A 22,867-nucleotide genomic window follows, 5' to 3' on the forward strand; every position below is an offset into this window, starting at 1 on the left:
CTGGAAACTTCAGCTGGGCTGGAATGCTAAGGCCACGTTGTTGACTGGGGGTCCCAACATCAGAAGCATGCTCAGAGCAACTTCACAGCTTTTATCAAATGCTTTGATAAAACGAATACCCTGATGGTACTCATGAGAAGTATTAACTTCTACAGCTCCTTTTATCAGACAGTAAAGTGCTAATGTGTTAAAACTCAGCAGAGAAAACTCTCTGCAGTCTACTAAAACTATCAAACATCTCTAAATACACATAACCAACTAATGAAAATACAGAGAAAATACTGCTATGTGGAGGAAATGAAGTACGAAACCATTGCCACTAGAGACAATGCATCACAACAATCAGTAAGAAAACAGAAACAGAAAAAGTTTGAAATTACAATGAGCATCACCATTTTCAGACTGTATGAAAGGAGAAGACAAGCAACAAGCAGAATGACAGTGGTCAAGAAGCGAGGGAAATAGGTGATTTATAATCAAGTATGTTTTCGCACACCAATTGGAGGGAATATCTACACAGAAACTTTCTGGTAACCTTGGTTCATATTGTCTCCCACCCTGTGCATAACAGAATAAAAGTTGCAACACAAACCTAGGGAAAGGGAAGCAAAAGCAGAAAATCAAGGTGCCAGTTAAGATTATTTTGCCCTTTCTTATTACTTACGACAACCTGTCTACATTTGGATGGATCCAAACGAGAGCAGAAATAAGTGTCAGATAAAAAACTAGGCCAATGTCTAGATATTTTAACTTTACAAGGCCATCAAAATCTGGTTTATTTAACATGAAAGGACAGAGATTTTCTGAAATCCAGTGAAATTAAGTTGAACAGTTATTGCTCTTAATCAAGGTTCCATTAGAGGCCCTGTTAAAAATAAAACAAAATTCTATTAGCTCTAACCAATTTTTCTGTGCAATGAAGGTAAAAAAAAAATAATCTGCCCTTCAGGACCGATTTTGACTCTCATATACTTTGGTTCCAAAGCCAGAAGAGATATGGAATTTCACAAAAGCCAGTTTTATCTCTTTCAAATACTTGTAAACTTGTACAGTCAAGAGAAATCTTTAGCAGTAGTCCCCAAATATATTTAGTAGTTACAGTACATACTTCCTTCACCATCATCTGTCACTCCCAACACCAATCTAAGCAGACACTGGGCATGTTTCCTCTCTTTAAGAAGCACCTCAGCATAGCCTGGGAGGCGAAGAAATAATCCAAAAGCAGCCAAAGAATGAGCAGGTATGGGAGACATAGTTTGAACTGTTGATTTGATTGGTGGAGGTTCTGCAGCAATTGTTTCTGGGGCTTCATAAACCAGCTCTCCCGATTGTTCAATGGTAACCCATTCAAACTGATCACTGTCCTTCTGCTTCTCCTGGGTGGTGGATGTAACCACTGGAGCACTCACCTTCAGAAAGAAAAGAAGAGGCTTAATACTATCCTCTGAGGCAGCTGCTTCAGAACACTTTCTGATGCAAATAATGACATTAGAAAGTCCCTAGACTAATAAAATTACACCAGTGTAAAGTAAAATAAAATATTTCCCAACTGCTATCAGAAATGAAAACCGTAGCATTATGCAGACTGTGAACAGGTCTACAGCATATTCAATTATAAAACACAAGTAAGAACTTCTCTACTTATTAAAGGAAGGCAAAATACAAGTAGTAAGGATTTGACTTACTTGCTGAATTACATCTGGGTAAAGCATAGGAAGCCTTTCTGCGATGAGGGCCAGGCCACCCATACCAGCAAAAACTTGCAATGGAGACTGAATGGGACACACTTCAAGAAAGGATTCATCCAGCACAGCATCCATGCACTCTTCACCTGGTGTGACTGCTTCATCTTCAGTGCAAGGCCCCAACAAATCTGCATGTTCTATATACACACAGATTTTAAAAAGGCAATTGCTCAGTGAAATTATATTATTAAATAAAAGGCCCTTGCACAGACACTGTTAATCTGGAATACCCAAGAAATTTTGGAACACAGGCTAAAGCAATCTGGAAAAAAAAAAGCTTGCAGAGTTTATTCTATTTTTAGGGTAGGGGTATGTGGCTCCTCTTTCAGTTAAATAGCAGTTATCCATCTCTGAAGTAGGCAAAAAAGGAAGTGACTTTAGATCAAAAGAATCAGTGGGTAAAAGAGATGGGTGACTCTAGAATACTTTGCCCATATGAATTATAATATCTATAAATAAATGTTTTTTAATATAATGTCATCTATGTATATTGCACAAAGAACAGGCATGATGGAGGGGGAAAGAGAGGCATGCTTACACACTGAAGGGAAGGAGCAAAAAGGCAGAGGGGTTGATAATGTGGAGGAGAGGATGGGTAACAACAGGGGAGATGGTCAGAAAGGGGCAGTATCAAAGGAGCATGTGCAGGGGTTAGATGAGAATAACAAGCTTGCAATTTCATCAAATGTGACAGGAGAGAAGGCAGAAAGGGTAGAAGGAGGTGCAAGAGGAGAGAGAGGTGGAAGAGAGAGCCAGAGACACCAGAGCAGATGGCTTCAATTTTAGCACTGAAGGGCTCAAAATCTTAAGCAGAGAAAGAAGGGGGAAGAGGAGTTATTAGCAGGGCATCAAAGGTAGAGAAGAGCCACTTGGCGATTCCCAGAGTTCACGTGGATGAGAGGTGTTGATTAATTAGGCTGACTGCAGAGGAGAAAGAGCGGAATGAGAAGTTAGGAAAACATGATGAAAACAGATAATTCAATGGATACCTTTTTCAGTGTGGAGGCGCTTGAACGAGTCTGTCTTTGAAAGGCTTGGATCTGAGATCACCTTGGAGCCCAGCTTAACTGCCAAGTCTATGGATCGGTATCCTTGAGGGAGTTTGCGGTCATACAGCAGAGTCAGAAGCTGGGCAAGGGTCATCTCGGGTGGCAGTGGCTGACCTACAGAACATTAACTAGTTAACAAACAACTTTAAAGAATGGTTTGTACGTTTAGAAGTTCAAATGATGCTTTGGATGCTCAACTGTGCTTAATGCAAACCATGGTTTTGGTGTGACAAGCTTTTGTCATTTCAAGCTTTCACATTTTTATTTCTTATAGTATTGACAATGCTTAGACTTTGGACTCTTTCCTCAGATTTTCAGCTAATTTTGAGAAACTTCTGGATTATAAAGCAACACATTATTCATCTGGATAAATACTTAGATGCTACAATATTGTCTTCATTTGTTTGCTAACTTTAAGATGCATATAGTACAACCTCCTGGGCAACAACCGCATACTAGCAGCTTACATAATACGGAATCCCAACCAGCAATATAAAACAAAGACAGAACAAAAACTATTTATAATGCCACAATTTGGGTGAATGGATAGATCCAGGACTTTATATGACTCAGAATGCTGGAAAATATGCTTTATCAGAAAATATGGAACATTACCTGGTAGCAGTTTATGGTACAGGTGAAAAACAGGAACACTAATAGTTTTGCTGGAAGTGTCGCCTCCAGTGGAGGAGTTGCCTACTTTATCTGCCATCACTCTCCCTCGTCTTGAGGGTGGGCGAGGGGGGGTAGAGGATACAGCCCTTTTCGACTGAGACTTCAAACCTGTAACAGAAATGAAGTAGCGTTCTAAAGGCATATATGACAACACAGCTTGAATAAATGAGATTCTAACTGCATGAGAAATGCCCACAAATCATTCCACATGGCACCATCTCATGTTTGAAGAACTTTTAACCTGTGTGGCAGACCTATGAATGCACTGCTTGCATGCCAAGGCAATTCTACCTGGGCGGTAGAGGGCTGTATGGATGGGAGCTGGTGCGAGGATTTTGAAACCTTTAAAACTAATGCAGAAACATGTGGAACCTTCCACAGCTAAGTGTCACACCCAGTGTCCTATTCAATTCAGTTCCAATTCTTTAACACATGCTATAATCTTTATTTCAGTGTGTTTACTCCTGCATTCCACTGTGTTGGCCAATAGTACAAAGGAACTGACATTATATATTTTTAAACAACTTGGGAGTACTTGTATTTAACTTGTTGCTGTTTTGAACTGAGGAACAATGACTACATTGCGGTGTGCTCTCAGCCCCTTTCTCCAACCCATCTCAAGCATACCCGATAACTTTACATCAAAGCTGAACAAGTAAAAACATACCAGAGGCAACAACAACACTGTAATTGTCCTGAAACCCATTTTCTGCTTTAACTTTTTCTTTCTCTTCGTAGTTCTTTTTCTCCTTATCTTCTTTTTGTTCACTGATTAATTTTGCGGTTATGCTTGGGGTATCTGAAAAATAAAGATTACTGTATATGAAGAAATGTTAACCAGGATTTTCATTAGCTGACTACCTGTTCACTCAAGAGCAATTATCTGGTTTTCGCTTCTCTCATGACTTCAAGCACACTGAATGCCCCCAAAATGTTCCTATGAATTGTTCAATCCATATGTGCCTTGGGATATATGGAGTGTACCAATATGCCCTACAATGGCCTGACATTCACATATTGTGTGCACTGGAGCATATGTATGGAGAGGAGTGTCTAATGCACTTTAAACTGTTCTGTGTTATCTGCACATTTGTCCAATGTGTACATGCACTAGGATCTACACGTGTGAAGACAAAGTGGGGTGTGAACATGCATGAGAAGAGCAAGGTGAGCTGGTGTGATCTGAACTGATCTAACAATTGCAGCAACATCAATCATCATCACTGGAGGTCTGCTCCCAAATAAATGGGTATAGCATTGCAGCCTAAGGTATTTCCTCCCTGAATGCATCTCAGATGTTTTACATTTTAATTTTAAAAAAGATTGTAAATCACTGAGGATTTCAATTGAAAGTTTTACTACAGTTTGTATACTGTACGCTTTATTGTTGTAAGCCACGTTGAGACCTACATGGTGAAAAATGGAATATAATTTTAAAAATAAAAAATAAGGAATTCAACATCATGCTAGGGTAAGCATTTGAGCTTGCCAGATTGAATTATCTCACTTCTCCCCCAAGTGCTGTTCCAGGTTTTTTTAGGGGTTGCAGGGCAGCACAAGGGGGACAGCTCTGTTCTGCCAGTGGAAGTCCTTGCATAGGGCTTTCGCTAACAGACGCATTAGTTGAATCATAGAATGGTAGAGTTGGAAGGGACCGCAAGGGCCATCTGCTCCAACCCCCCTGAAATGCAGGAAACTTTTGCCCAACATGGGGCATACGTTTAGACAATGTTTCAACCCCATCAACTATATTCATTTTCTGCCCCTACATATATAGTTAAATATCAAATCAAAATGTTTTTGTTTACTCAGGCTTTTGGTTTGTAATTTGTTTCATCCCAGGAGAGTTGATTGGCATTTTTGCTGCTGCTCAGTTGTGTGTTAATGTAACCTAACAATTTTACGTTCACTTATTTTAGATGGCTGTTTTAATTATTTCTGATATGAAATCCCCCTGTGCTTTGGACTGGAGAAAGGGTCGAGTATAAAAGATCTAACAGGTAGTAAGTAAAGTGTATGAAACTTACTTTCATTGGTATGGTTGATATCTAGGGTCTAAACTTTCATTAAATAAAACAAAAAGGACATTAAAAAAATCAAGAATAATAAGCACTTGCCTGACACTCGATCAAGAACCTCTGCCAGTGTTGTTGAGACTGGTAAAAGAAGAGTGCGGAACTTGTGTCCTGCCCCATACATTGGATGCTGAATTACATGGCTGGTTGCATTAATTCTACCTTTATACAACTAGAAGATAGAAAACATAAAATTATATCAAGCATTTAGAAATAAAACATAAATATTACTATTACTATAAATATTAAATATTACTATTACTAGTTTCAAGATGCTATACATAAACATTTCTCGCTGTCAGCGATATAGGGTGGCACTCAAGTAAGGTTTCTTAGAGTAGACCCATTGGAATTAAAAATATGACAAAGTTAGAGCCATCCATTTCAATGGGTCTATGGGTCTATTCCAAGTAAATATTAGCTGACTGCCACCTAAAATAGCTTTTATTGCAATACAGTGGTACCTCTGGATGCAAACGGGATCCGTTCTGGAGCCCTGTTCGCATCCTGAAGCAAACGCAACCCACGTCTGCGCATGCCGCGATTTGCCGCTTCCACGCATGATGTCATTTTGAGTGTCTGCGCATGCACGAGCGGCGAAACCCAGAAGTAAAGCGCTCCATTACTTCTGGGTCGCCGCGGAGCGTAACCTGAAAACGCTCAACCTGAAGAACATTTAACCTATGACCGTACTAATGCTTTATAGGATGTGAGATTCAGGGTGATTTTAACAGCTTAGAAAAGTTTTTTCCGCTGTCAACTACAAAATAATTTTCACTGTGATATTATTCAAATACTTTATTTTGAACATATACTTCCAACATATACTTCCATTTTTGTGCTACAGTTGAAGGACTGTTTATCTGAAAGTGAGAAGGCGGCATCAGGATCTGCCCACTGAAAAGGAAACAAGCTAGAAGGATGGCCTCACAGTAGCCACTGGGCCAAGTAGGTCAAGTAATTAAAACAGAATGGATTTAATCAGTAACTGTGCTCCAGCTAATGTTAAAAGACATTAGCATTTTGGCCTCATGAGGAGCTGGGTAACCAAGAGTCCCCTTGTAGTGTTTCTTTCAAATATTCAAACACCTTCTGCTGTAGGCCTATGAATCATTCTTGGTAACTGACACATATGCAGACACATAGTAGTAAGGTTTTCAAATTACTTCCCACTAATTTTTTAAAAATAACCAGTGCTTCTGTTAAAAACGCTTATAGCACAGAATTTCTAATAAAGCAAAAAGCTTAAATGCATGCAATACACCAGACTTAAAAGAAGAAAATCATCCCAGGGTTATTTTCACTATAATCAACATCAACCTACTATTATAAAAAGATATTATTATTATTTTTTAAGTGCATCACTGTCTCTATGTCTTTGGGGCTGGAAAAACACTGCACAAGTTTTGACACCAACTCCCACCGTTGGGGGTGTGATATCAAATCATTAAAAAAACCCTCCAATATCTAGTTACATACAGATTGTTCCAGTCCTAGGTGGGGGCGCTGAGAGAAGTAACTTACTGGACAAGGTGACTGAAGGAACATTGTGACTTTTTCATCCTCTAGCATCAACTGCAAAAACAGCCTTCTAATGAATCCTGAAATATTTCCTGATGTTGGGAGGTTGCTTCTTTGAGGAGAGGAGTGGAAGAGTTCACAGAGAACCTAAGAAGGAAGGGGAGGAATCATTTGTTTGTTTATTAGAATATCAGAACATGTGAACAATACTTGTGCTCTTATTAACTGGCGAAACAACTTTCCCCTCTATTTGTCTTAAAGCTCACAGTGCTTCTACAGCTGCCAAAATGACACTAAGTATTAAAATGAAACACGTGGGGGCAGCAAACAGGTTTTTATGTTACAAAGACCAAGAACCAATTTATTTGTACAGTCGTACCTTGGATCCCCAGCGCCCTGGAACTCAGACGTTTGGGCTCCCGAACGCCGCAAACCTGGAAGTGATTGTTCTGGTTTGAAAACATTCTTTTGGAACCCAAATGTCTAACAGGGCTTCCATAGCTTCTGATTGGCTGCAGGAGGTTCCTGCAGCCAATCAGAAGCTGCGCTTTGGTTTCCAAACATTTTGGAAGTCGAAGACTTCTAGAACAGATTCCGTTCAACTTCCAAGGTACGAATTTACATGCATGCCTTAATATGGGGTTTAACAACTGGCGGCCATGGAGGGGCATCATCTGCTGCCCCAGAGTCCATAGTCATTCATCCTTGACTCAAGAGTGCATGGAAGGGAGTGAGCAGAGTGTTCCAAGTCGGAATGAGTCAGAGAGCCCCAAAGAATGCACTCTCTTCATTTCACATCCTCAGCCCACTGGACTTAAAAGACCAATATGATATTATTCATGCTTCTTCTTGCCTGGCTGGTATACTGTGCAAAATGAAGCAAGCCCTAGATGACGACTCTGGATTGCATTCCAAATTTTGTACAAGACAGCAAACAGCCAGACAAAAAAAAAAGTTGTGTGCCCTGCAAGTGGTGCAGTGAGACAATTATGAGGCACACTTCAACTTTGCAAACCATTCCCCTCCGGTCTGCATCTTCTTTTGATGTATATCAGGAAAAAGGGGGGTACTGGCAGAGAAGATGATGAGGAATCATCCTTCTCCACCACCTGATATCACCTATAAAGAATGGCTCACAGGAAACATTGTCAAATGGACCCTTAACCATTTGGCTAATAGTGAAGCAAGTAGGATAACGAAGAAAATAACATTTGTATTGTCAAAGTTGTGGGCAGGTTACAAAATGCAAGAATGACCCCCCCTATAATTAGAATAAAGTTTAAACATTAAAATCCGTTCCAGTGTCTGCCTAATCAGGAATGCATTGCATCACCTTCAGAATGCCAGTGAATCTCTGAAGTGAAATGATCAGTTTTTAATACTGATTGGGAGCCGCCCAGAGTGGCTGGGGAAACTCAGCCAGATGGGCGGGGTATAAATAATAAATTATTATTATTATTATTATTCCAAACTGTGGGGGCCACCAAATAAAAGACTGGGTGTCAGGTCATGCATTGACCGCACTCACCAAGCAAAAGGAGGTATTTCCTCACTTGCATGTAATAACAAACAGATCTCCGCAATGGCATCAGAAATTGCTGCTATCATGGAAGCTCTGTGTGCTGGGGGGAATCCATATTGCAAGAGACTTCCATGTTATAGTCATCTATTACAGCAACCCTTGGCATGATGATTATAATGTCTGAACATTACATCAATGGCTATGTTTTAACTTTTTCTGGGGTTGTGGCTTGAAAGAGTTGCAGATTTTTGATGGGGGCAGCATCACACATTATCCAACAGCAATGGCATATAAACCCCAACAAATCCAGTAGCTTTATTTTGAAAAGGAATCTAGTCTGTTCTGCAACACACCCTAAAGACTCTGCTCTTATCATAGGCAAAACACAAAAGGAGGTCTGGATCCCCAAGGGAAGTCTCAGCCCCCACATACTCAGCCAGTCCTTCAAATCCAGCTAAACTGATCTTTTAATAAATATCAACTACTCAGCATGTGAATTTGTTTATTACCTGAGCCATCAACCTCTGGTTATTAGGATGGCAAGAGATGCACTGCAAGAAGAATGCAACTGTGGCATTTTCAACTGCGGTCCTTTGCTGAGTCGTCAGTCCTGTTCCAGAAGCTGAAGAAAGTAAAGTTGACCTAGCACTAGTCTGCTGAGTCACCCCACCATGTCCACCAGATGTAGCACCAGAATGGCAAAGGAGAAACAAAAGTGCTGTCCACAGTGGGTTGACTTCAGAGCCGCCCAGCCAGTCCTTCATAAGGTTGCTGTTTCCAACTTCTGTCAAAAACCTGAGAACAGGAGCAACTAAGTCGGCTGTGATGGGCATCTTGTTAAAGTGCTGCGGGACGTGGTGTCTTCTGAGCCTGTCTTGGGAACTGTCCGTTGACTGAGTGTTGCAGTCGAAGGCAGAGGTATGGTTAAAGCAGAAACTCGCAAGGCTTCTTACAAGAAGAGAGGGCAAACCTGAGTCCAACAGCTGTTTAATAGCTTCAGGAGACTGAGACGAGGCAGCGAGGGTGGCCAGGTGAGACTCTGTTAGTGCAAGAGGTGCTTGTGCATTTTTAGAGTCATCTGTTAAAGATGAACTAAGGTCCTGCTTTTTGCTGTCATCTGTCATAGACAGTCTGTGTTGCAACTGCACAGGGGGAGGAGTAATACCCATCCAGCCCATGAGTAAGGAAAAATAGTTTGGGTGAATGTGGCACATTGAACAAAGCAGACTGTCAACAGCTTTCTTCAAAACCATATTGCAGGGAAGAGACATGGACCAATTAAAGAGAGACCTAAGGAAGAAGGGGAAAGTAATTAGAACATAACACGCACTCAATTCTCCTAGTTAACAAAAAAGAATCCTAAATATCACCCTGTTCAATGTGGCAGACAGAAGCAGATATTGTCGGTCTCTAACTCCCATCGGCCCCAGCAGCATGGCCAATAGTCCAGAATGATGAGCCTTATATATAGCTCACCAACTAAAACTGTTCCCCATCCCCAATTTAAAACTTCCAATACAAGAAATGTATGAAATGAGCTGTCAAAGTCACTTAAAACATCTCATACAAAAAGAAGGAAGGTGAAAAGTGATAGTCAGTAGATCTGATTTCCTTTGTAGAATCTATTTTTGAAGAAGAAAGTCTTGCATCATGTTAGTAGTATATAACCATGCACTGGTTTCTTAAGCACAAAAAAAATAATGTGGCTCACTATTGCTCTGTAGGACTAAGGCTTAAAGGTTTTAGAAAGAAATATAGTTTGGAGATAGCGCAGGTGTTTAGTTAGGCTACTTACTCAAAGAGCTCTCTGTTCAGCAATGCTGGCAAGTCGTACTCTACAAGCAATTCATAGCTGTGCCATAAAATTGCTGCTACACAGTGCAAATGGGAAGGAGATGGCATCAGAAGACCATACTCTCTTGTAGAGCTGTTTGGACAGATATAGTTAATTCGGCCACTTTTTTTCATAGCAGCTACTCTTGCCGAATCACTGACCCACTTCAATAGGGCTTGAATTCTAGAAAATGGACACACATAATTTCAAGGTTAAACTTAGTCACACATTACACAGGCTCAAGGTACAAGGAATAATGTGCTATGGAATAGAGAGAAAATGAAATGAATGGTAGGTGTGCATACTGAATATCAACCAGCAGACAAACTAAAAATAATTCCAACATGTCAGTCTAAGATCAAATGGGCAGTATTTTAACAAATTTCAGGTGACACTGACAATTCAGTATTTTCCCAGGGGGTCTGATTAACAGACATGGCAACTGCAAGTCATTAGCATAGGCATTTTTCTAAGGTAGATGTGCCTAAATTAACTGCAAATAATTTGTCAATGGCTTGACTTATAGCATTAACAAGGGAAGTATTTGCAAATATCAAATATTCTGTCTTGTATGGCCATTTCACTTCCCCTCAAACTATAAACAGAAGCCTGTGCAAGGGGAAAAGGAGTCCAGGAATGGCTTAAGTCTGAAAAAAGCAATTGCAACCTCACACACATCTAAAAGGCAGCTTGCTTTGGCTTCTGTTGGTTGGCTACCTTGGACTCTCAAAGATTTACACACTTATGTCCCTCTACGGCGTGTATATACAATACTAGTGTTGTGGAATTTAGTTGTATGCTTTATCCCATACACAAGGAAAACATCAGGCTGCTAGCACTGCCCCTACTTCCAAACACCTTTTACCAGTCTCCACTGACATGCATACAAACTAGTAATGTCCAGATTACCCAGATCTGCATTTGTGGTCCCTTTGAGGGCATCACTGTAATAATCTCTGCAATCCATGATCCCCACATTTTGTGTGTGTGTGTGCTTGTGTGTATTAGAGACAATGCACATTGTTTACCTATCTTTTGTTCCAGGGTCCTGAGTAGTCCCAAGCTGATAGAGGATGTCAATGGTAGAGTCAGATGACAGGCCATTTAATCTCCCAAAAAGCAAGGGGCTATTCAAATCTTCTCACATAAAAGAAAAATAGATTTGTTAATGTCTTGAGGAACATGTGATTCACTAGCTAACAAAGTGTTGTTTAATGGATTGAATAATAAAACAAACCTTAAACTTTTATCTTAACAATAGTAGTATAATAATCATTGATACAAAGAAAGGTAGCTGGACAACTTAACAAATTATCTTACACTGTTGAGAACTTTAAAATCACTTATTTTTAAACTACTAAACTAAATGCTTTTCATTATTCTGATACAGTTATTCATTTCTCTAAACAAGGAAAGGCTGTAAGACTCTTTATCAAGTAACCAGATTATTAAAAAAGGAAACAGCCACATTCTTACCTGTAGGATCACTCCCTGATGCAGAACAGTTTCTTAAAAGAATGTCTATCAGTTTCAGGCCTATTCTGGTAGACTGAAGTCCAATTTTTACAAGCACTGCCTCAATGTTTGGAGAATGCATGCCACAGTATGGAGACATCAGTAGAGCAGCACACGTCTGCAAGAGGTTGGCAGTGGGTGCCGCGGCACTTGCCATCATTCCTTCTAAATCACTTATGTGAGTGAGGCAATGGTGCAACAACCTTAACCATCCAATGCTGGGAAAGCAAAAAAACCAAAACTTAATTAAAACCAGCTTAAAAATGGAAGGAAGGGTACTTTCAACTTCAGTGCTAACAGTGGAGAAGCTTTGCAATGCAGAAAATGACAACATGGATTCAAAAAAGCATACTAAATCCATGTAAGCCAATAACAGACCAAAAGAGAAAAATGAAAAGTACTTTATCCCAGATTGATCATGTTCTTTTAAACAATGAGAATAGCAACAACTTTTTTAAATGGCAAGATAAAATGCTTTGGGTTCTAAGCTTAGAATCTGCCGGACATGCTATGTTTATGGAAGGATCCCTGTGGAAAACTGTAAGGTCATCTTTGGCCTCGAAACAGTGGTACAGACAAGGTAACAGACAGGTGCAAGTAATGAGAGTATTGGAAATAAGCAGACAAAGAAACTGCTTTCTCATGAGGTCACTGTTTTACCCAGAAGTCTGAGCTCCCAATAGAACAATCTTTTTTGGACAAGGTCTACAAAAAGCAGACTCTTTGACAGTCACTGCAATTTTTTAAAAAAAGATTTGTTACGATTCAGTCTACAACAGATAGTACTGAACCTCTTGATGAACTGTTCCATGCTCTCAGGCCTGGCACCAGAAGGGCCCCAGGAGAGGCAGTGGCCTGTGGCCCAGATGCTCTGAGGGGGCAATGGGCCTGTTGGCCACCCTCCCTGCTCCAGTACCCCAATGTAATGCACTGGGTGGGCAAAGAGGTCCTGCTGCTGCACTGGCAGCATGGTAATGGAGCCACTTCAACAGATGTGCTGGGGTAATGAAGCCACCTGGCGGGCTCAGGGCACTTAAGGTGAGGGCCTCTCCATCCTTCTTGAGGATGGAAGGGTGGCAGCTGTTCTCCCTTCACTTAGGCAGTGAAGGGGATATGTCCAAGTTCAGCTGAAAAAGTCCTGTGGGATCTGCTCTTTGCCCCAACCCCATGGCAGTTTCCTTTCCCCCTTCTTTCCCAATGCCACAGCACAGCTGGGATTTGTCTACACGCCTGTGTCCTACCTCCCTCTGCCCCCCCCAAAGATGCCCAAAAGGGGGAGGGGCTTTTTCTTTCTTTTGTGCATATATAAACTTTCATTTCCTTCCTCTCTTCTCTCACATACTCGTGTGTGTGTGTGTGTGTGTGTGTGTGTGTGTGAGAGAGAGAGAGAGAGAGAGAGAGAGAGAGAGAGAGAGAGAGAGCGCATGCACCTATACTGTAAAATCCAGCTGATTTGTTCTTCCTTTACCCAACCACCAGAAGTCACTAGACTTGCAGTCAGATTGGGGGGGAGGGTGACAAAGAAGCCAAAGCAATTCATTCCACCCCTGCAGGTTAAAAGCATGAACAGGATTTCCATTACTGAGGTTGTATACCCTGAGCAAGTTTATTCAATTAGTAAAGCTTCTTGGGACGGTGTTGACATCCACATAAATGTACCCTGATAGGATTGTGGCAACTTTATAGTCTGATCCTTTTTATTTCACTTTGGGATTAAGTCTCCCCGGGTTCAATTTTTGCTTTTGTTGTTGTTTGTTTTTAAAAACCTACTGAAGGAGGAGGAGAAGGGGGAGTTTGGATTTGATATCCCGCTTTATCACTACCTGAAGGAGTCTCAAAGCGGCTAACATTCTCCTTTCCCTTACTCCCCCACAATAAACACTCTGTGAGGTGAGTGGGGCTGAGAGACTTCAGAGAAGTGTGACTGGCCCAAGGTCACCCAGCAGCTGCATGTGGGGGAGCGAAGACGCGAACCCGGTCCCCCAGATTACGAATCTACCGCTCTTAACCACTACACCACACTGGCTCTCTTAATTCAATACTCTTAATACTTAAGTCAAGCATTTTAGAGTGTGCTCCCTAGAGTGTACTCCCAATCCTTCCTTTTGGGTTTGGCCCAATGGTCACACAATGTCAAGTAATGGACAGGTGGGTGTGGTTGGGGACAAACCGCACCACAGAACAAAAGCTGAGGCCTTGTGTTCCCTACCACTGTCTTGGGGCTTCCTGCTGCATTTTCCATGCATATGCAGTTTCCCTCTTAGGACTGTGCTAGGCAGTGGCTTTGCTTTTTTGAATAGGAAATTGATTTTAAACATATATATGCACAGATATTACATAAATTATTTTGCAGAGGTTGGTGTTTTAATGCAACGAAGAAAAACACAATTGATACCTATGGAGTTGCAAAGCAGCGGAAAGTAGCTTCTATGTGTTTCTGGCCTACAACATTGCTGACATCTCATAACCTGGCGCATAACGGAGGAAACGCAAGGATACGGCCATACAGAGGGCCTTCTCGGTAGTGGCACCTACCCTGTGGAATGCCCTCCCATCAGATGTTAAAGAGGTGAGTAATTATATAACATTTAGGAAACATCTGATGGCATCCCTGTATAGGGAAGCTTTTTAAAGGTTTAACGTTTGCTTAAGTTTTTATATATGCTGGAAGATGTGCAGGGTACAAACAAGTTGTTGTTATTATACATACCTTGTTTTGGATACCTGGTCTTCAGAAGGGAGGAATGGATTGTTGACGGTTGCAGATGAAGTGTTACCAAAGGCAGTGAGCCCAAGTAATTTAATCTGAGATAGTCCCAACGTACTAGCATCTCGTGGGCGGTGAAGGCGAAGACAAACGGCGGAGGCAACTTCAGCTTTTACAAGCTGTATTTTTATGTACGTAAGACCACTTGTGATAACAGGCGTAGACAAAGGTAACATGTTCACCCCATCTGCACTAATTTCAACAGATACTGACGAAGGACATGCTGTAGAGACAGGCAGGCAAACCATACAGTTACTTAGATTTGTGTTATAAATTTGAAGGCATCAAGTTCATTACTTTTAAATGTTAAGTAAAATTATTCAACATGTAAAACAATGTATGCTGCACACACTAGCACTACCTAAATAGTTGGTCAAATAACCAGAAGAGAGGCAACCCTGGACTTAATAAGAAGTGGCACCCAGGACCTGGTGCAAAAGAGACCATTTGATTCTTACCTGTAAAAGAGATTTCTTAATGCATGTAGGAGATTGTTTTAAAATGGGCATTCTTTATTAAAAAATAAAATGGGCATTCTTGCTCCACCCAGTGGTACTAGGCTGTGATTTTTGCCTGTTACCACTAGGTGGAGCAAGAATACTGATTTTAAGATCATCTCCACAAGCATAAGTGAACATTAGTGTTGAACTGATTGGAAACAGGGACGACAGTGCTATCAAATTCAACAAATGGTTAAGTGGGCAATTGTCAAGGGAGTCCAACGTCAAAAGAAATGAAGTACAAAAAAGAAGTGGGCTAGCGAAAATGATGGAACGAAAAACCAAGAAGTCAAATAAATAAATAAATAAGCCAAATCTCTTCAGAAAGCATGAGGATTATTCAAAACTACAGTCAACAGATGCTCAGCTAGAATGTATACTGCAGATCAGGAAAGCTACCACCAAGACTAAGAAGACCAAAAGGACTATGGTCCAATGTTATCTAGTAAAGCTGATTGGTGGGATAGTCAGAACATATGGAAGCAAGTACTTCTTCTCATGGCACATCTATGGAGTTCACTGCCATTTATCCATTTATATGGCTTTTAATGGGAAATAGCCTTATCCGCAGTCCATAGATTTGTGCATCAAGGGTTAAGTGCTATATGCTACCTCCAGGTTCAGAGGAACTATGTCTCTGAATACCCGTGCCAAGCAACAAGTCCTGCTTGTCGGCGTTACATGGGCATCTGGCTGCCCACTGTGGGAAGCAGGATGCTGGGTGAGACAGGCCTTTGGTCTGATGCAGGAAGGCTTTTCTTATGTCATTTAACAATCCTGCTTAACAAATGGTAGCAAGTCACCCATTAAATAAAACATTTCTACAAGGCACAAGCATTCTATAGTAAACTACAGCACAGGTCTTAGCCAAACTGCAAAGGTAACTAGTGTATCAAAAAGATCATCTAGTTGGTACAACATGCGACTTGCCATTTTCTTTGCAACTGCTGCATTCATTCATTGAGGTCTTATGCACATTGTACCCCCTTAGCATGAAGCTTTGTACCAACAAAGTTAAGGCCTGTGTGATATGCTGAATAATTGGTTAGTGGAGGGAAAGGAAAGGGAGACTGAGATGCAGACTGATATTAAAAATTATAAAAAGCAATATGCTACAGTATTGGACAGAGAGAGCAAAGTGATTGTATCAGATATATTTGCCAACTAGCCTTTTCTCAAATCTAGACAAATAGCTTCAAAAACAAGGAATTCTATATTGGATTCAAGATTCTATAAAACACAAACTGTAGCTATACAGCCAACACAAATTTATTAAACCAAGATGTGAACTGTTTTGACTCATGTGAATATTGCCTTTGTGGACAGCATTCTTATTTACTGAAATAATTGATAATTAAATATTTAATTAAAAACACCCCCTTTATCCTACAAGATAAATTGTGTTCTCAAAATATACTTACTTGCAAGAGATGCAAGATGAGGCTGAATGTGTATTTCTTTTAACAACACTGCAGCTGGAAGATGAATTGTAAGGTCGCACCAAGCTTCCTCAGGCAAAAAGATGTAAGACCAGGCAGCAGACCGAGCTCTTCTGTGGGGTGGAGTCGCTTGTAGCAACACTTCGGCAGGCTGGGCTGTAGGACTGCTTGATGTGATTGAACCTTTAACAAACGAATGGCACGAATGTGTGAATGATTTCAAAATGAGAGATGACAGAAACATACAAGTGTCAAGCTTGCGTATTGAGGTTATCTAAAACTATTTGAGGCTAACTACAACGCTCCGAGTTTCCTTCAAACAAAGCCCTCAAATATACGGACGGGACAAAGTAACCCAAATCTAGTCCGGGGATGGTACTCACATGACAGAGTTATAAAGAACTGGGAATTTATCTTACACAAGCTACAGAAACACGCCCCCCCCCCCAAGGAAAAAGCAGACCAAAATCTTATACTATTTCAAACCAAAAGCAGACGATACAAGAAACATGGAAAGCCTGCACTCTCATGAATGGTCTTATACATAATATTTTTATAAGTAATTTTAATTTCAGTCACTATTATATGGAATATTTTTTTTACTATTTGAATCAGCTGGGGATTCAGAATATACCACCTTCTACACCTGATTAACCATATGCATATTGTATTTACTAGTAAAATACTTAAAACAAAATGCGGCAATGTGCAGTGATCAGCCCATAACATTTCAGTTATCTTCCCCTTGGTTTTCTCTCCCCAACCGTCAGCCAGCATTCCATAGCCACTGAGCAAGCCTCCAGCAGCCCCATTTCCTACTGTCCCTCTCCTCTCCACCTCATTCCCTGAACAGGTTTTCCACTGGATGTGCTCATTCATCTCTCCTTTCTCAGAGGTTTTTAAGCAGAGGCTGGAAGACCATCTATCAGGGATGCTGTAATTGAGATTCCTGCATTGCATGGAGTTGACTAAATGACTGTTGGGGTATTTTCCAACTCATATTCTATTATATGCTTTGGGATTTTTCTTCTTCTTCTTCTTCTTCTAGGATGGGTGGACCCTGTTGTGCCTGATTCCAGCTACAATAAAATCTTAAGATTTCTCCACAGAGTTCTCAGGAGAGCTCTCACTTCTGCACCCACAGGGACATTTATATATAGCTTCACTGTGAACTAAGAAATGACTTATCCAGAAAAAATGAGATGATTCTCTATATTTGGGCCCCACTCATCAAGCAGGCCACACGCTGGATCTGATCTTTGGGGCTGGCATAGATGTGATCATGCTCCCTGCTGTGGAAGTGCCATGGTCTGATCACTATGCTCTGAAAGCCAAGATTGACTTCCCGCTCCTCCCTGGCTCGGGTGGCGAACCTATTTGGGCTTGTCCATGAAAACTGATGGATCCTGATAGATTCCGACAAGCCTTGCGGAACCCTGCTCCTCCTGGCGACTCATTAGATGACCTTGTTGAGGACTGGAATAACCGGCTCTTGGCAGCCATTGATGAGATCACGCCTAAGCACCCTCTGCGACCCCGTCGAAACCGGGCCCCTTGGTTTACTGAGGAGCTCCGGAAAATGAAGCGGGATCTCAGACGGCTAGAGCGAGTATGGCGACGGACTCATGACGGAGCCTCCAGAACATCTTATAGGACGCTTATGAAAGCCTATGAGATGGCTATGAAAGCTGCTAAGAAATCTTACTTTGCAGCTTCCATTGCATCCGCTAGCTCTCGCCCAGCACAACTTTTTAGAATAATTAGGTCAATAACGTCCTTAGGAGGACAACCAAATTTAAACACAAATTCGACCCACAGCTGTGAGGCATTCACAAGCTTTTTTGCGGAGAAAGTCCTGTTGCTCCGCCGTGACCTCCCTGCCAATTTAGATACAGTGACTGAACTGGAGGCCCCTCGACTGACTTCAGGTCCAGTGTTGGACCATTTCTATCGGATATTCCCTACTGATGTGGATAGATTCCTCCAAGTTGGTAGGCCCACCACCTGCCTCCTTGATCCGTGCCCGTCTTGGCTGATTAGGGAGTGTCCAGATGTTGCGCGGACCCCCCTGGTTGAAATTATCAATTTGTCCCTTGACACGGGGACATTCCCAGGGGAACTGAAGGAAGTAGTGGTGTGTCCACTCTTAAAGAAAACTTCATCAGATCCTTTAGACCTATCCAATTACTGCCCAGTTTCAAATCTTCCATACCTGGGTAAGGTAATTGAGAGAGCGGTTGCTGAACAGCTTGGTAGGTTTCTGGAGGAAACATCGGCATTAGATCCATTTCAGGCCGGTTTCCGTCCTGGTTTTGGGACGGAGACGGCTCTGGTTGCCCTAACAGATGATCTTCATAGACAACTGGATCAAGGCGGGTCAGGACTGCTGATCCTTTTAGATTTGTCAGCAGCCTTTGAAATGGTCGATCATGATCTTCTGGACCACCGCCTCGCAGACGTGGGGATACAGGGTATAGCCCGTAACTGGTTGTGCTCTTTTATCTCTGGTCGGGGACAGAGGGTGGCACTAGGGAGGGAAATGTCGTCGCGCCACTCCTTGTGTGTGGAGTGCCGCAGGGCGCAATTCTCTCCCCGATGCTTTTTAACATCTTTATGCGCCCCCTTGCCCAGATTATCCGGAGCTTTGGGCTGGGCTGGGCTGTCACCAATATGCTGATGACACTCAGCTCTATCTGCTGATGGATGGCCACACCGACTCGGCCCCAACCACACTGACCAGATGCTTGGAAGCTGTAACTGGATGGTTTCGTGGGAGCCGATTGAAACTAAATCCTTCAAAGACAGAGGTCCTATGGCTAGGTCAGGATGGCATGGGGATGAGGGACCAACTCCCTTCTCTTGCGGGGGCCCAATTAGTGCCACTGCCTTCCGTTAAGAGTTTGGGTGTAATCCTTGATGCCTCCCTTTCCATGGAGGCGCAAGTTACAGCAGCAGCCAAGGCGACATTTTTCCACCTTCGCCGCATCAAGCAGTTGGTCCCTTACCTTTCCAGCCCCGACCTGGCCACAGTGATCCATGTGACGGTCATCTCCAGGCTTGACTACTGTAATTCGCTCTACGCGGGGCTGCCCTTGAAGCTGTCCCAGAAACTCCAGTGGGTACAGAATGCTGCAGCGAGGCTCCTCACGGGGTCTCTGCCATGGGAGCATATTCACCCAGTGCTTTTCAAGCTACACTGGCTCCCGGTGGAGTTCAGGGTCAGATTTAAGGTGCTGCTTTTGACCTTTAAAGCCCTTCACGGCCTAGGACCCTCGTACCTACGGGACCGCCTCTCCTGGTATGCCCCACGGAGAGCCTCAAGGTCCATAAATAACAACACCCTAGTGGTCCCAGGCCCTAAGGAAGTTAGATTGGCTTCAACCAGAGCCAGGGCCTTTTCAACTCTGGCTTTGGCCTGGTAGAATGCTCTGCTTCAAGAGACCAGGACCCTACAGGATCTGATTTCTTTCCGCAGGGCCTGTAAGACAGTTGTCCCGCCTGGCCTTTGGCTTGGAGACAATTTGATTCCCTCCCTCCCTCCCTCTCTTTCTTTTTTCTTTTCCTTCTCCTCCTGCGATGAGGCTACATTTTAATATTTTAATGTTCCATTATTTTAATGTTGTATTTTATTTTTGTTTTTAAGTTGTAATCATTCATCTTGTTTTTATTATTGCTTGTAAGCCGCTATGAGCCCGGCCTTGGCTGGGGAGGGCAGGGTATAAATAAATAAAAATATTATTATTTATTATTATTATTATTATATGCTTTTATATCTATATGTCCCTGCCTTTACCTGCCTTTTCCAGCCAATCGTTGGAAAGGGGCTTTCTCCCTACTGCCTGGATTGTAGCTTTCCCCCCTCTTAGTTAACTAACATCCCACGATCCCAATGGATTGTTTGGGTTCTTCCCTGACCCAGCTTTTTTTCAGTCTGAAGTTTTTTTGTACTGTTATCTGTTGATACCTGCCCCTTGTGTGGGGATGGTGCTATTTTGGCTACATTTGAAGGAGCACATGAACACTTGAATCAGAAACAGAGGAGGTTGTTATTACTATAGCATCTGCAATGTCACTGAAAAACTCAGGGGGCTTCAACATGGCAGTCTTAAAATGGCACATAACATACCCAATGGTGCAAAGTTGTGGATTCCTTCTGCGTTATCAGGTTCAGAAGCTAGAACTCTTGCTTTCAAACTACTATCCGTTGCCTTGCTAGGGCCTGAGTCTAGAAATTTCATAATAGTTGAAACCATGCTTCTTGCTGTGTTTACTATGGCTCTGGTACTTGTCACCATGTTATTGCAAATAAGCTGAACTCCTCCTATAATGAAACAGAAAGTTAATGAATGTTACAGCAATTGGCATGAAGCAAACAACAACAACAAAAACCCAAGTCCCTCTTTTTAAACAAGCAAGACACAACACTGCAAATTTGGTCCTCTAACTGGTTGTCATTGATGGAGTTCAAACACAATTCCAATTGCAATTACCCATACTACTGTTTCACTGAGAACTTAGAAATTAAGAAATTGTGGTGCACACACAAAGTGAAGTAAAGTAAAATAAAGGACCTCTGGACGGTTAAGTCCAGTCAAAGGCGACTCTGGGGTTGCGGCGCTCATCTTGCTTTCAGGCCAAGGGAGCCGGCATTTGTCCACAGACAGTTTTCCAGGTCATGTGGCCAGCATGACTAAACCGTCACTGGCGCACGGAGGACTGTGATGATTGCCAGAGTGCACGGAAACACCGTTTACCTTCCCACTGCAGCGGTACCTATTTATCTACCTGCACTGGCATGCTTTCGAACTGCAAGGTCGGCAGCAGCTGGGAAAGAGCAACAGGAGCTCACTACGTCGCAGGTAAGCGAACCGCCGACCTTCTGATCAGCAAGCCCAAGAGGCTCAGTGGTTTACACATAGTTGTAGGCCAATATTGATATGTAAAATCAGATTCCATGTATGTAATTTGTATTGATATGTAAAGTGTAAAATCAGGTGTAAGTCAGATTCCAAACAGCCATGCATAGAACCATGTATGTATACTGGGACCAACACAGGTGCCACAGCAGTCTCTTGAACCGCACCCCCAAACGTAACTCCTGATGGCCAGGGAACCTCTTCAACACCATATGTTACTCTGTAGAGTTCCACAGACTGAGAGAGGGAGGGGAGAGAGAGTGAAGATTCTCACACACTAGGCTGTTTTTATCCCAACCTTAGTATTCTTCTAGACAGATTTTCCCAGGGAAAAGACTCACCCATATCATGAAATGCTTTCAGTGCCTCGCTGGTATCCAGCACTCTTAAGATGAACCACAGTAGTGGCTCAGACAACTGGCAAGTGGCAAGAGAACCCTGGTGGAAATGCAAAAAATCATATAGTTTTAAATAAACATGATTATACTATTTTGATTTTTTTTTACAGAAATTGCTTCCAAATGATCAGACTTTTATAGTTTATTTCTTCATACTAAAAGGGAACAATGCATGCCGTCCACTTTTTTCAAACCAAACATTAAGCAATAGATGATGGAATATTCAATTGTAATGCCTGATCAATATACTAATGAGATGAGAAAATTACGACCAATTAGTTGACTAGCACTGCAGCAGCAGTAAAACAAAGAAATCTAATAATACCTGTATTGACCTTAAAAAAGCACGTAAAAAAATCTACTAATGAAATAAAATTATTTAATAAAACCAAAAGCAAATCCAAAAACTAGTTAATGTTGATCCAGGATTTAGGGAGTTCTCCATTTTTAATCACAAAGATTAATAGAGATTCAAAAAATCACTATCAGCTGACAGATTAGCCAAGCTAATCAGTCATCCAAATATTTAGATAGTTTTACTTTTACTGATTACGCCACTTCTGGGGGAACCCAGTCAGATGCGCAGCAAATAAATATTATTTTTTTAAAGAAATCATAAGGAAATTTAAAAACAATGTTAAAACAGAACCAAATACTACTAAAACTGGCATGAGCTAACGTAAGAAAAACCCAGCTGTAAACAGGCCATTAAAAGTAGAAGAATCCATCAACCCATATCCCCAACAGATCAAATTACGTAATATGGACTCCAGTGCATCACAAGCAGATAAAAGGTGCTTGCAAAACGGCTTTAGATTATTCAGGTAGATCTAGTCCTGCCACATGTTGCACAGAAGGCAAAAAGCCTAAAATGGTCATAGACCAATCAATCTGTTTCAGGTTTTGGAGAA

The 22,867-nt window shown here is 41.8% G+C and overlaps 1 protein-coding gene across 9 annotated transcripts in view; it reads right to left on the minus strand.

Moving 5' to 3' along the window:
- BIRC6 (baculoviral IAP repeat containing 6) overlaps nucleotides 1–22,867 on the minus strand; it is a 140,963-nt gene that overhangs the window by 48,650 nt on the left and 69,446 nt on the right. For all 9 annotated transcript variants that reach the window (XM_081905331.1, XM_081905329.1, XM_081905327.1 and 6 more), the window contains 15 exons: nucleotides 21,900–21,996; nucleotides 20,769–20,963; nucleotides 16,625–16,825; nucleotides 14,647–14,926; nucleotides 11,898–12,154; nucleotides 11,450–11,558; nucleotides 10,383–10,604; nucleotides 9,097–9,877; nucleotides 7,069–7,212; nucleotides 5,587–5,716; nucleotides 4,137–4,268; nucleotides 3,410–3,577; nucleotides 2,735–2,908; nucleotides 1,686–1,882; nucleotides 1,109–1,409 (listed from right to left, as the gene is read on the minus strand). In XM_081905331.1, the coding sequence (XP_081761457.1) occupies nucleotides 1,109–1,409; nucleotides 1,686–1,882; nucleotides 2,735–2,908; nucleotides 3,410–3,577; nucleotides 4,137–4,268; nucleotides 5,587–5,716; nucleotides 7,069–7,212; nucleotides 9,097–9,877; nucleotides 10,383–10,604; nucleotides 11,450–11,558; nucleotides 11,898–12,154; nucleotides 14,647–14,926; nucleotides 16,625–16,825; nucleotides 20,769–20,963; nucleotides 21,900–21,996 (3,388 nt within the window). The remainder of the gene's footprint in view (nucleotides 1–1,108; nucleotides 1,410–1,685; nucleotides 1,883–2,734; nucleotides 2,909–3,409; nucleotides 3,578–4,136; nucleotides 4,269–5,586; nucleotides 5,717–7,068; nucleotides 7,213–9,096; nucleotides 9,878–10,382; nucleotides 10,605–11,449; nucleotides 11,559–11,897; nucleotides 12,155–14,646; nucleotides 14,927–16,624; nucleotides 16,826–20,768; nucleotides 20,964–21,899; nucleotides 21,997–22,867) is intronic.

Source organism: Podarcis melisellensis (assembly GCF_964234715.1).
Source record: "Podarcis melisellensis genome assembly, chromosome: 3".
NCBI lineage: Eukaryota > Metazoa > Chordata > Lepidosauria > Squamata > Lacertidae > Podarcis > Podarcis melisellensis.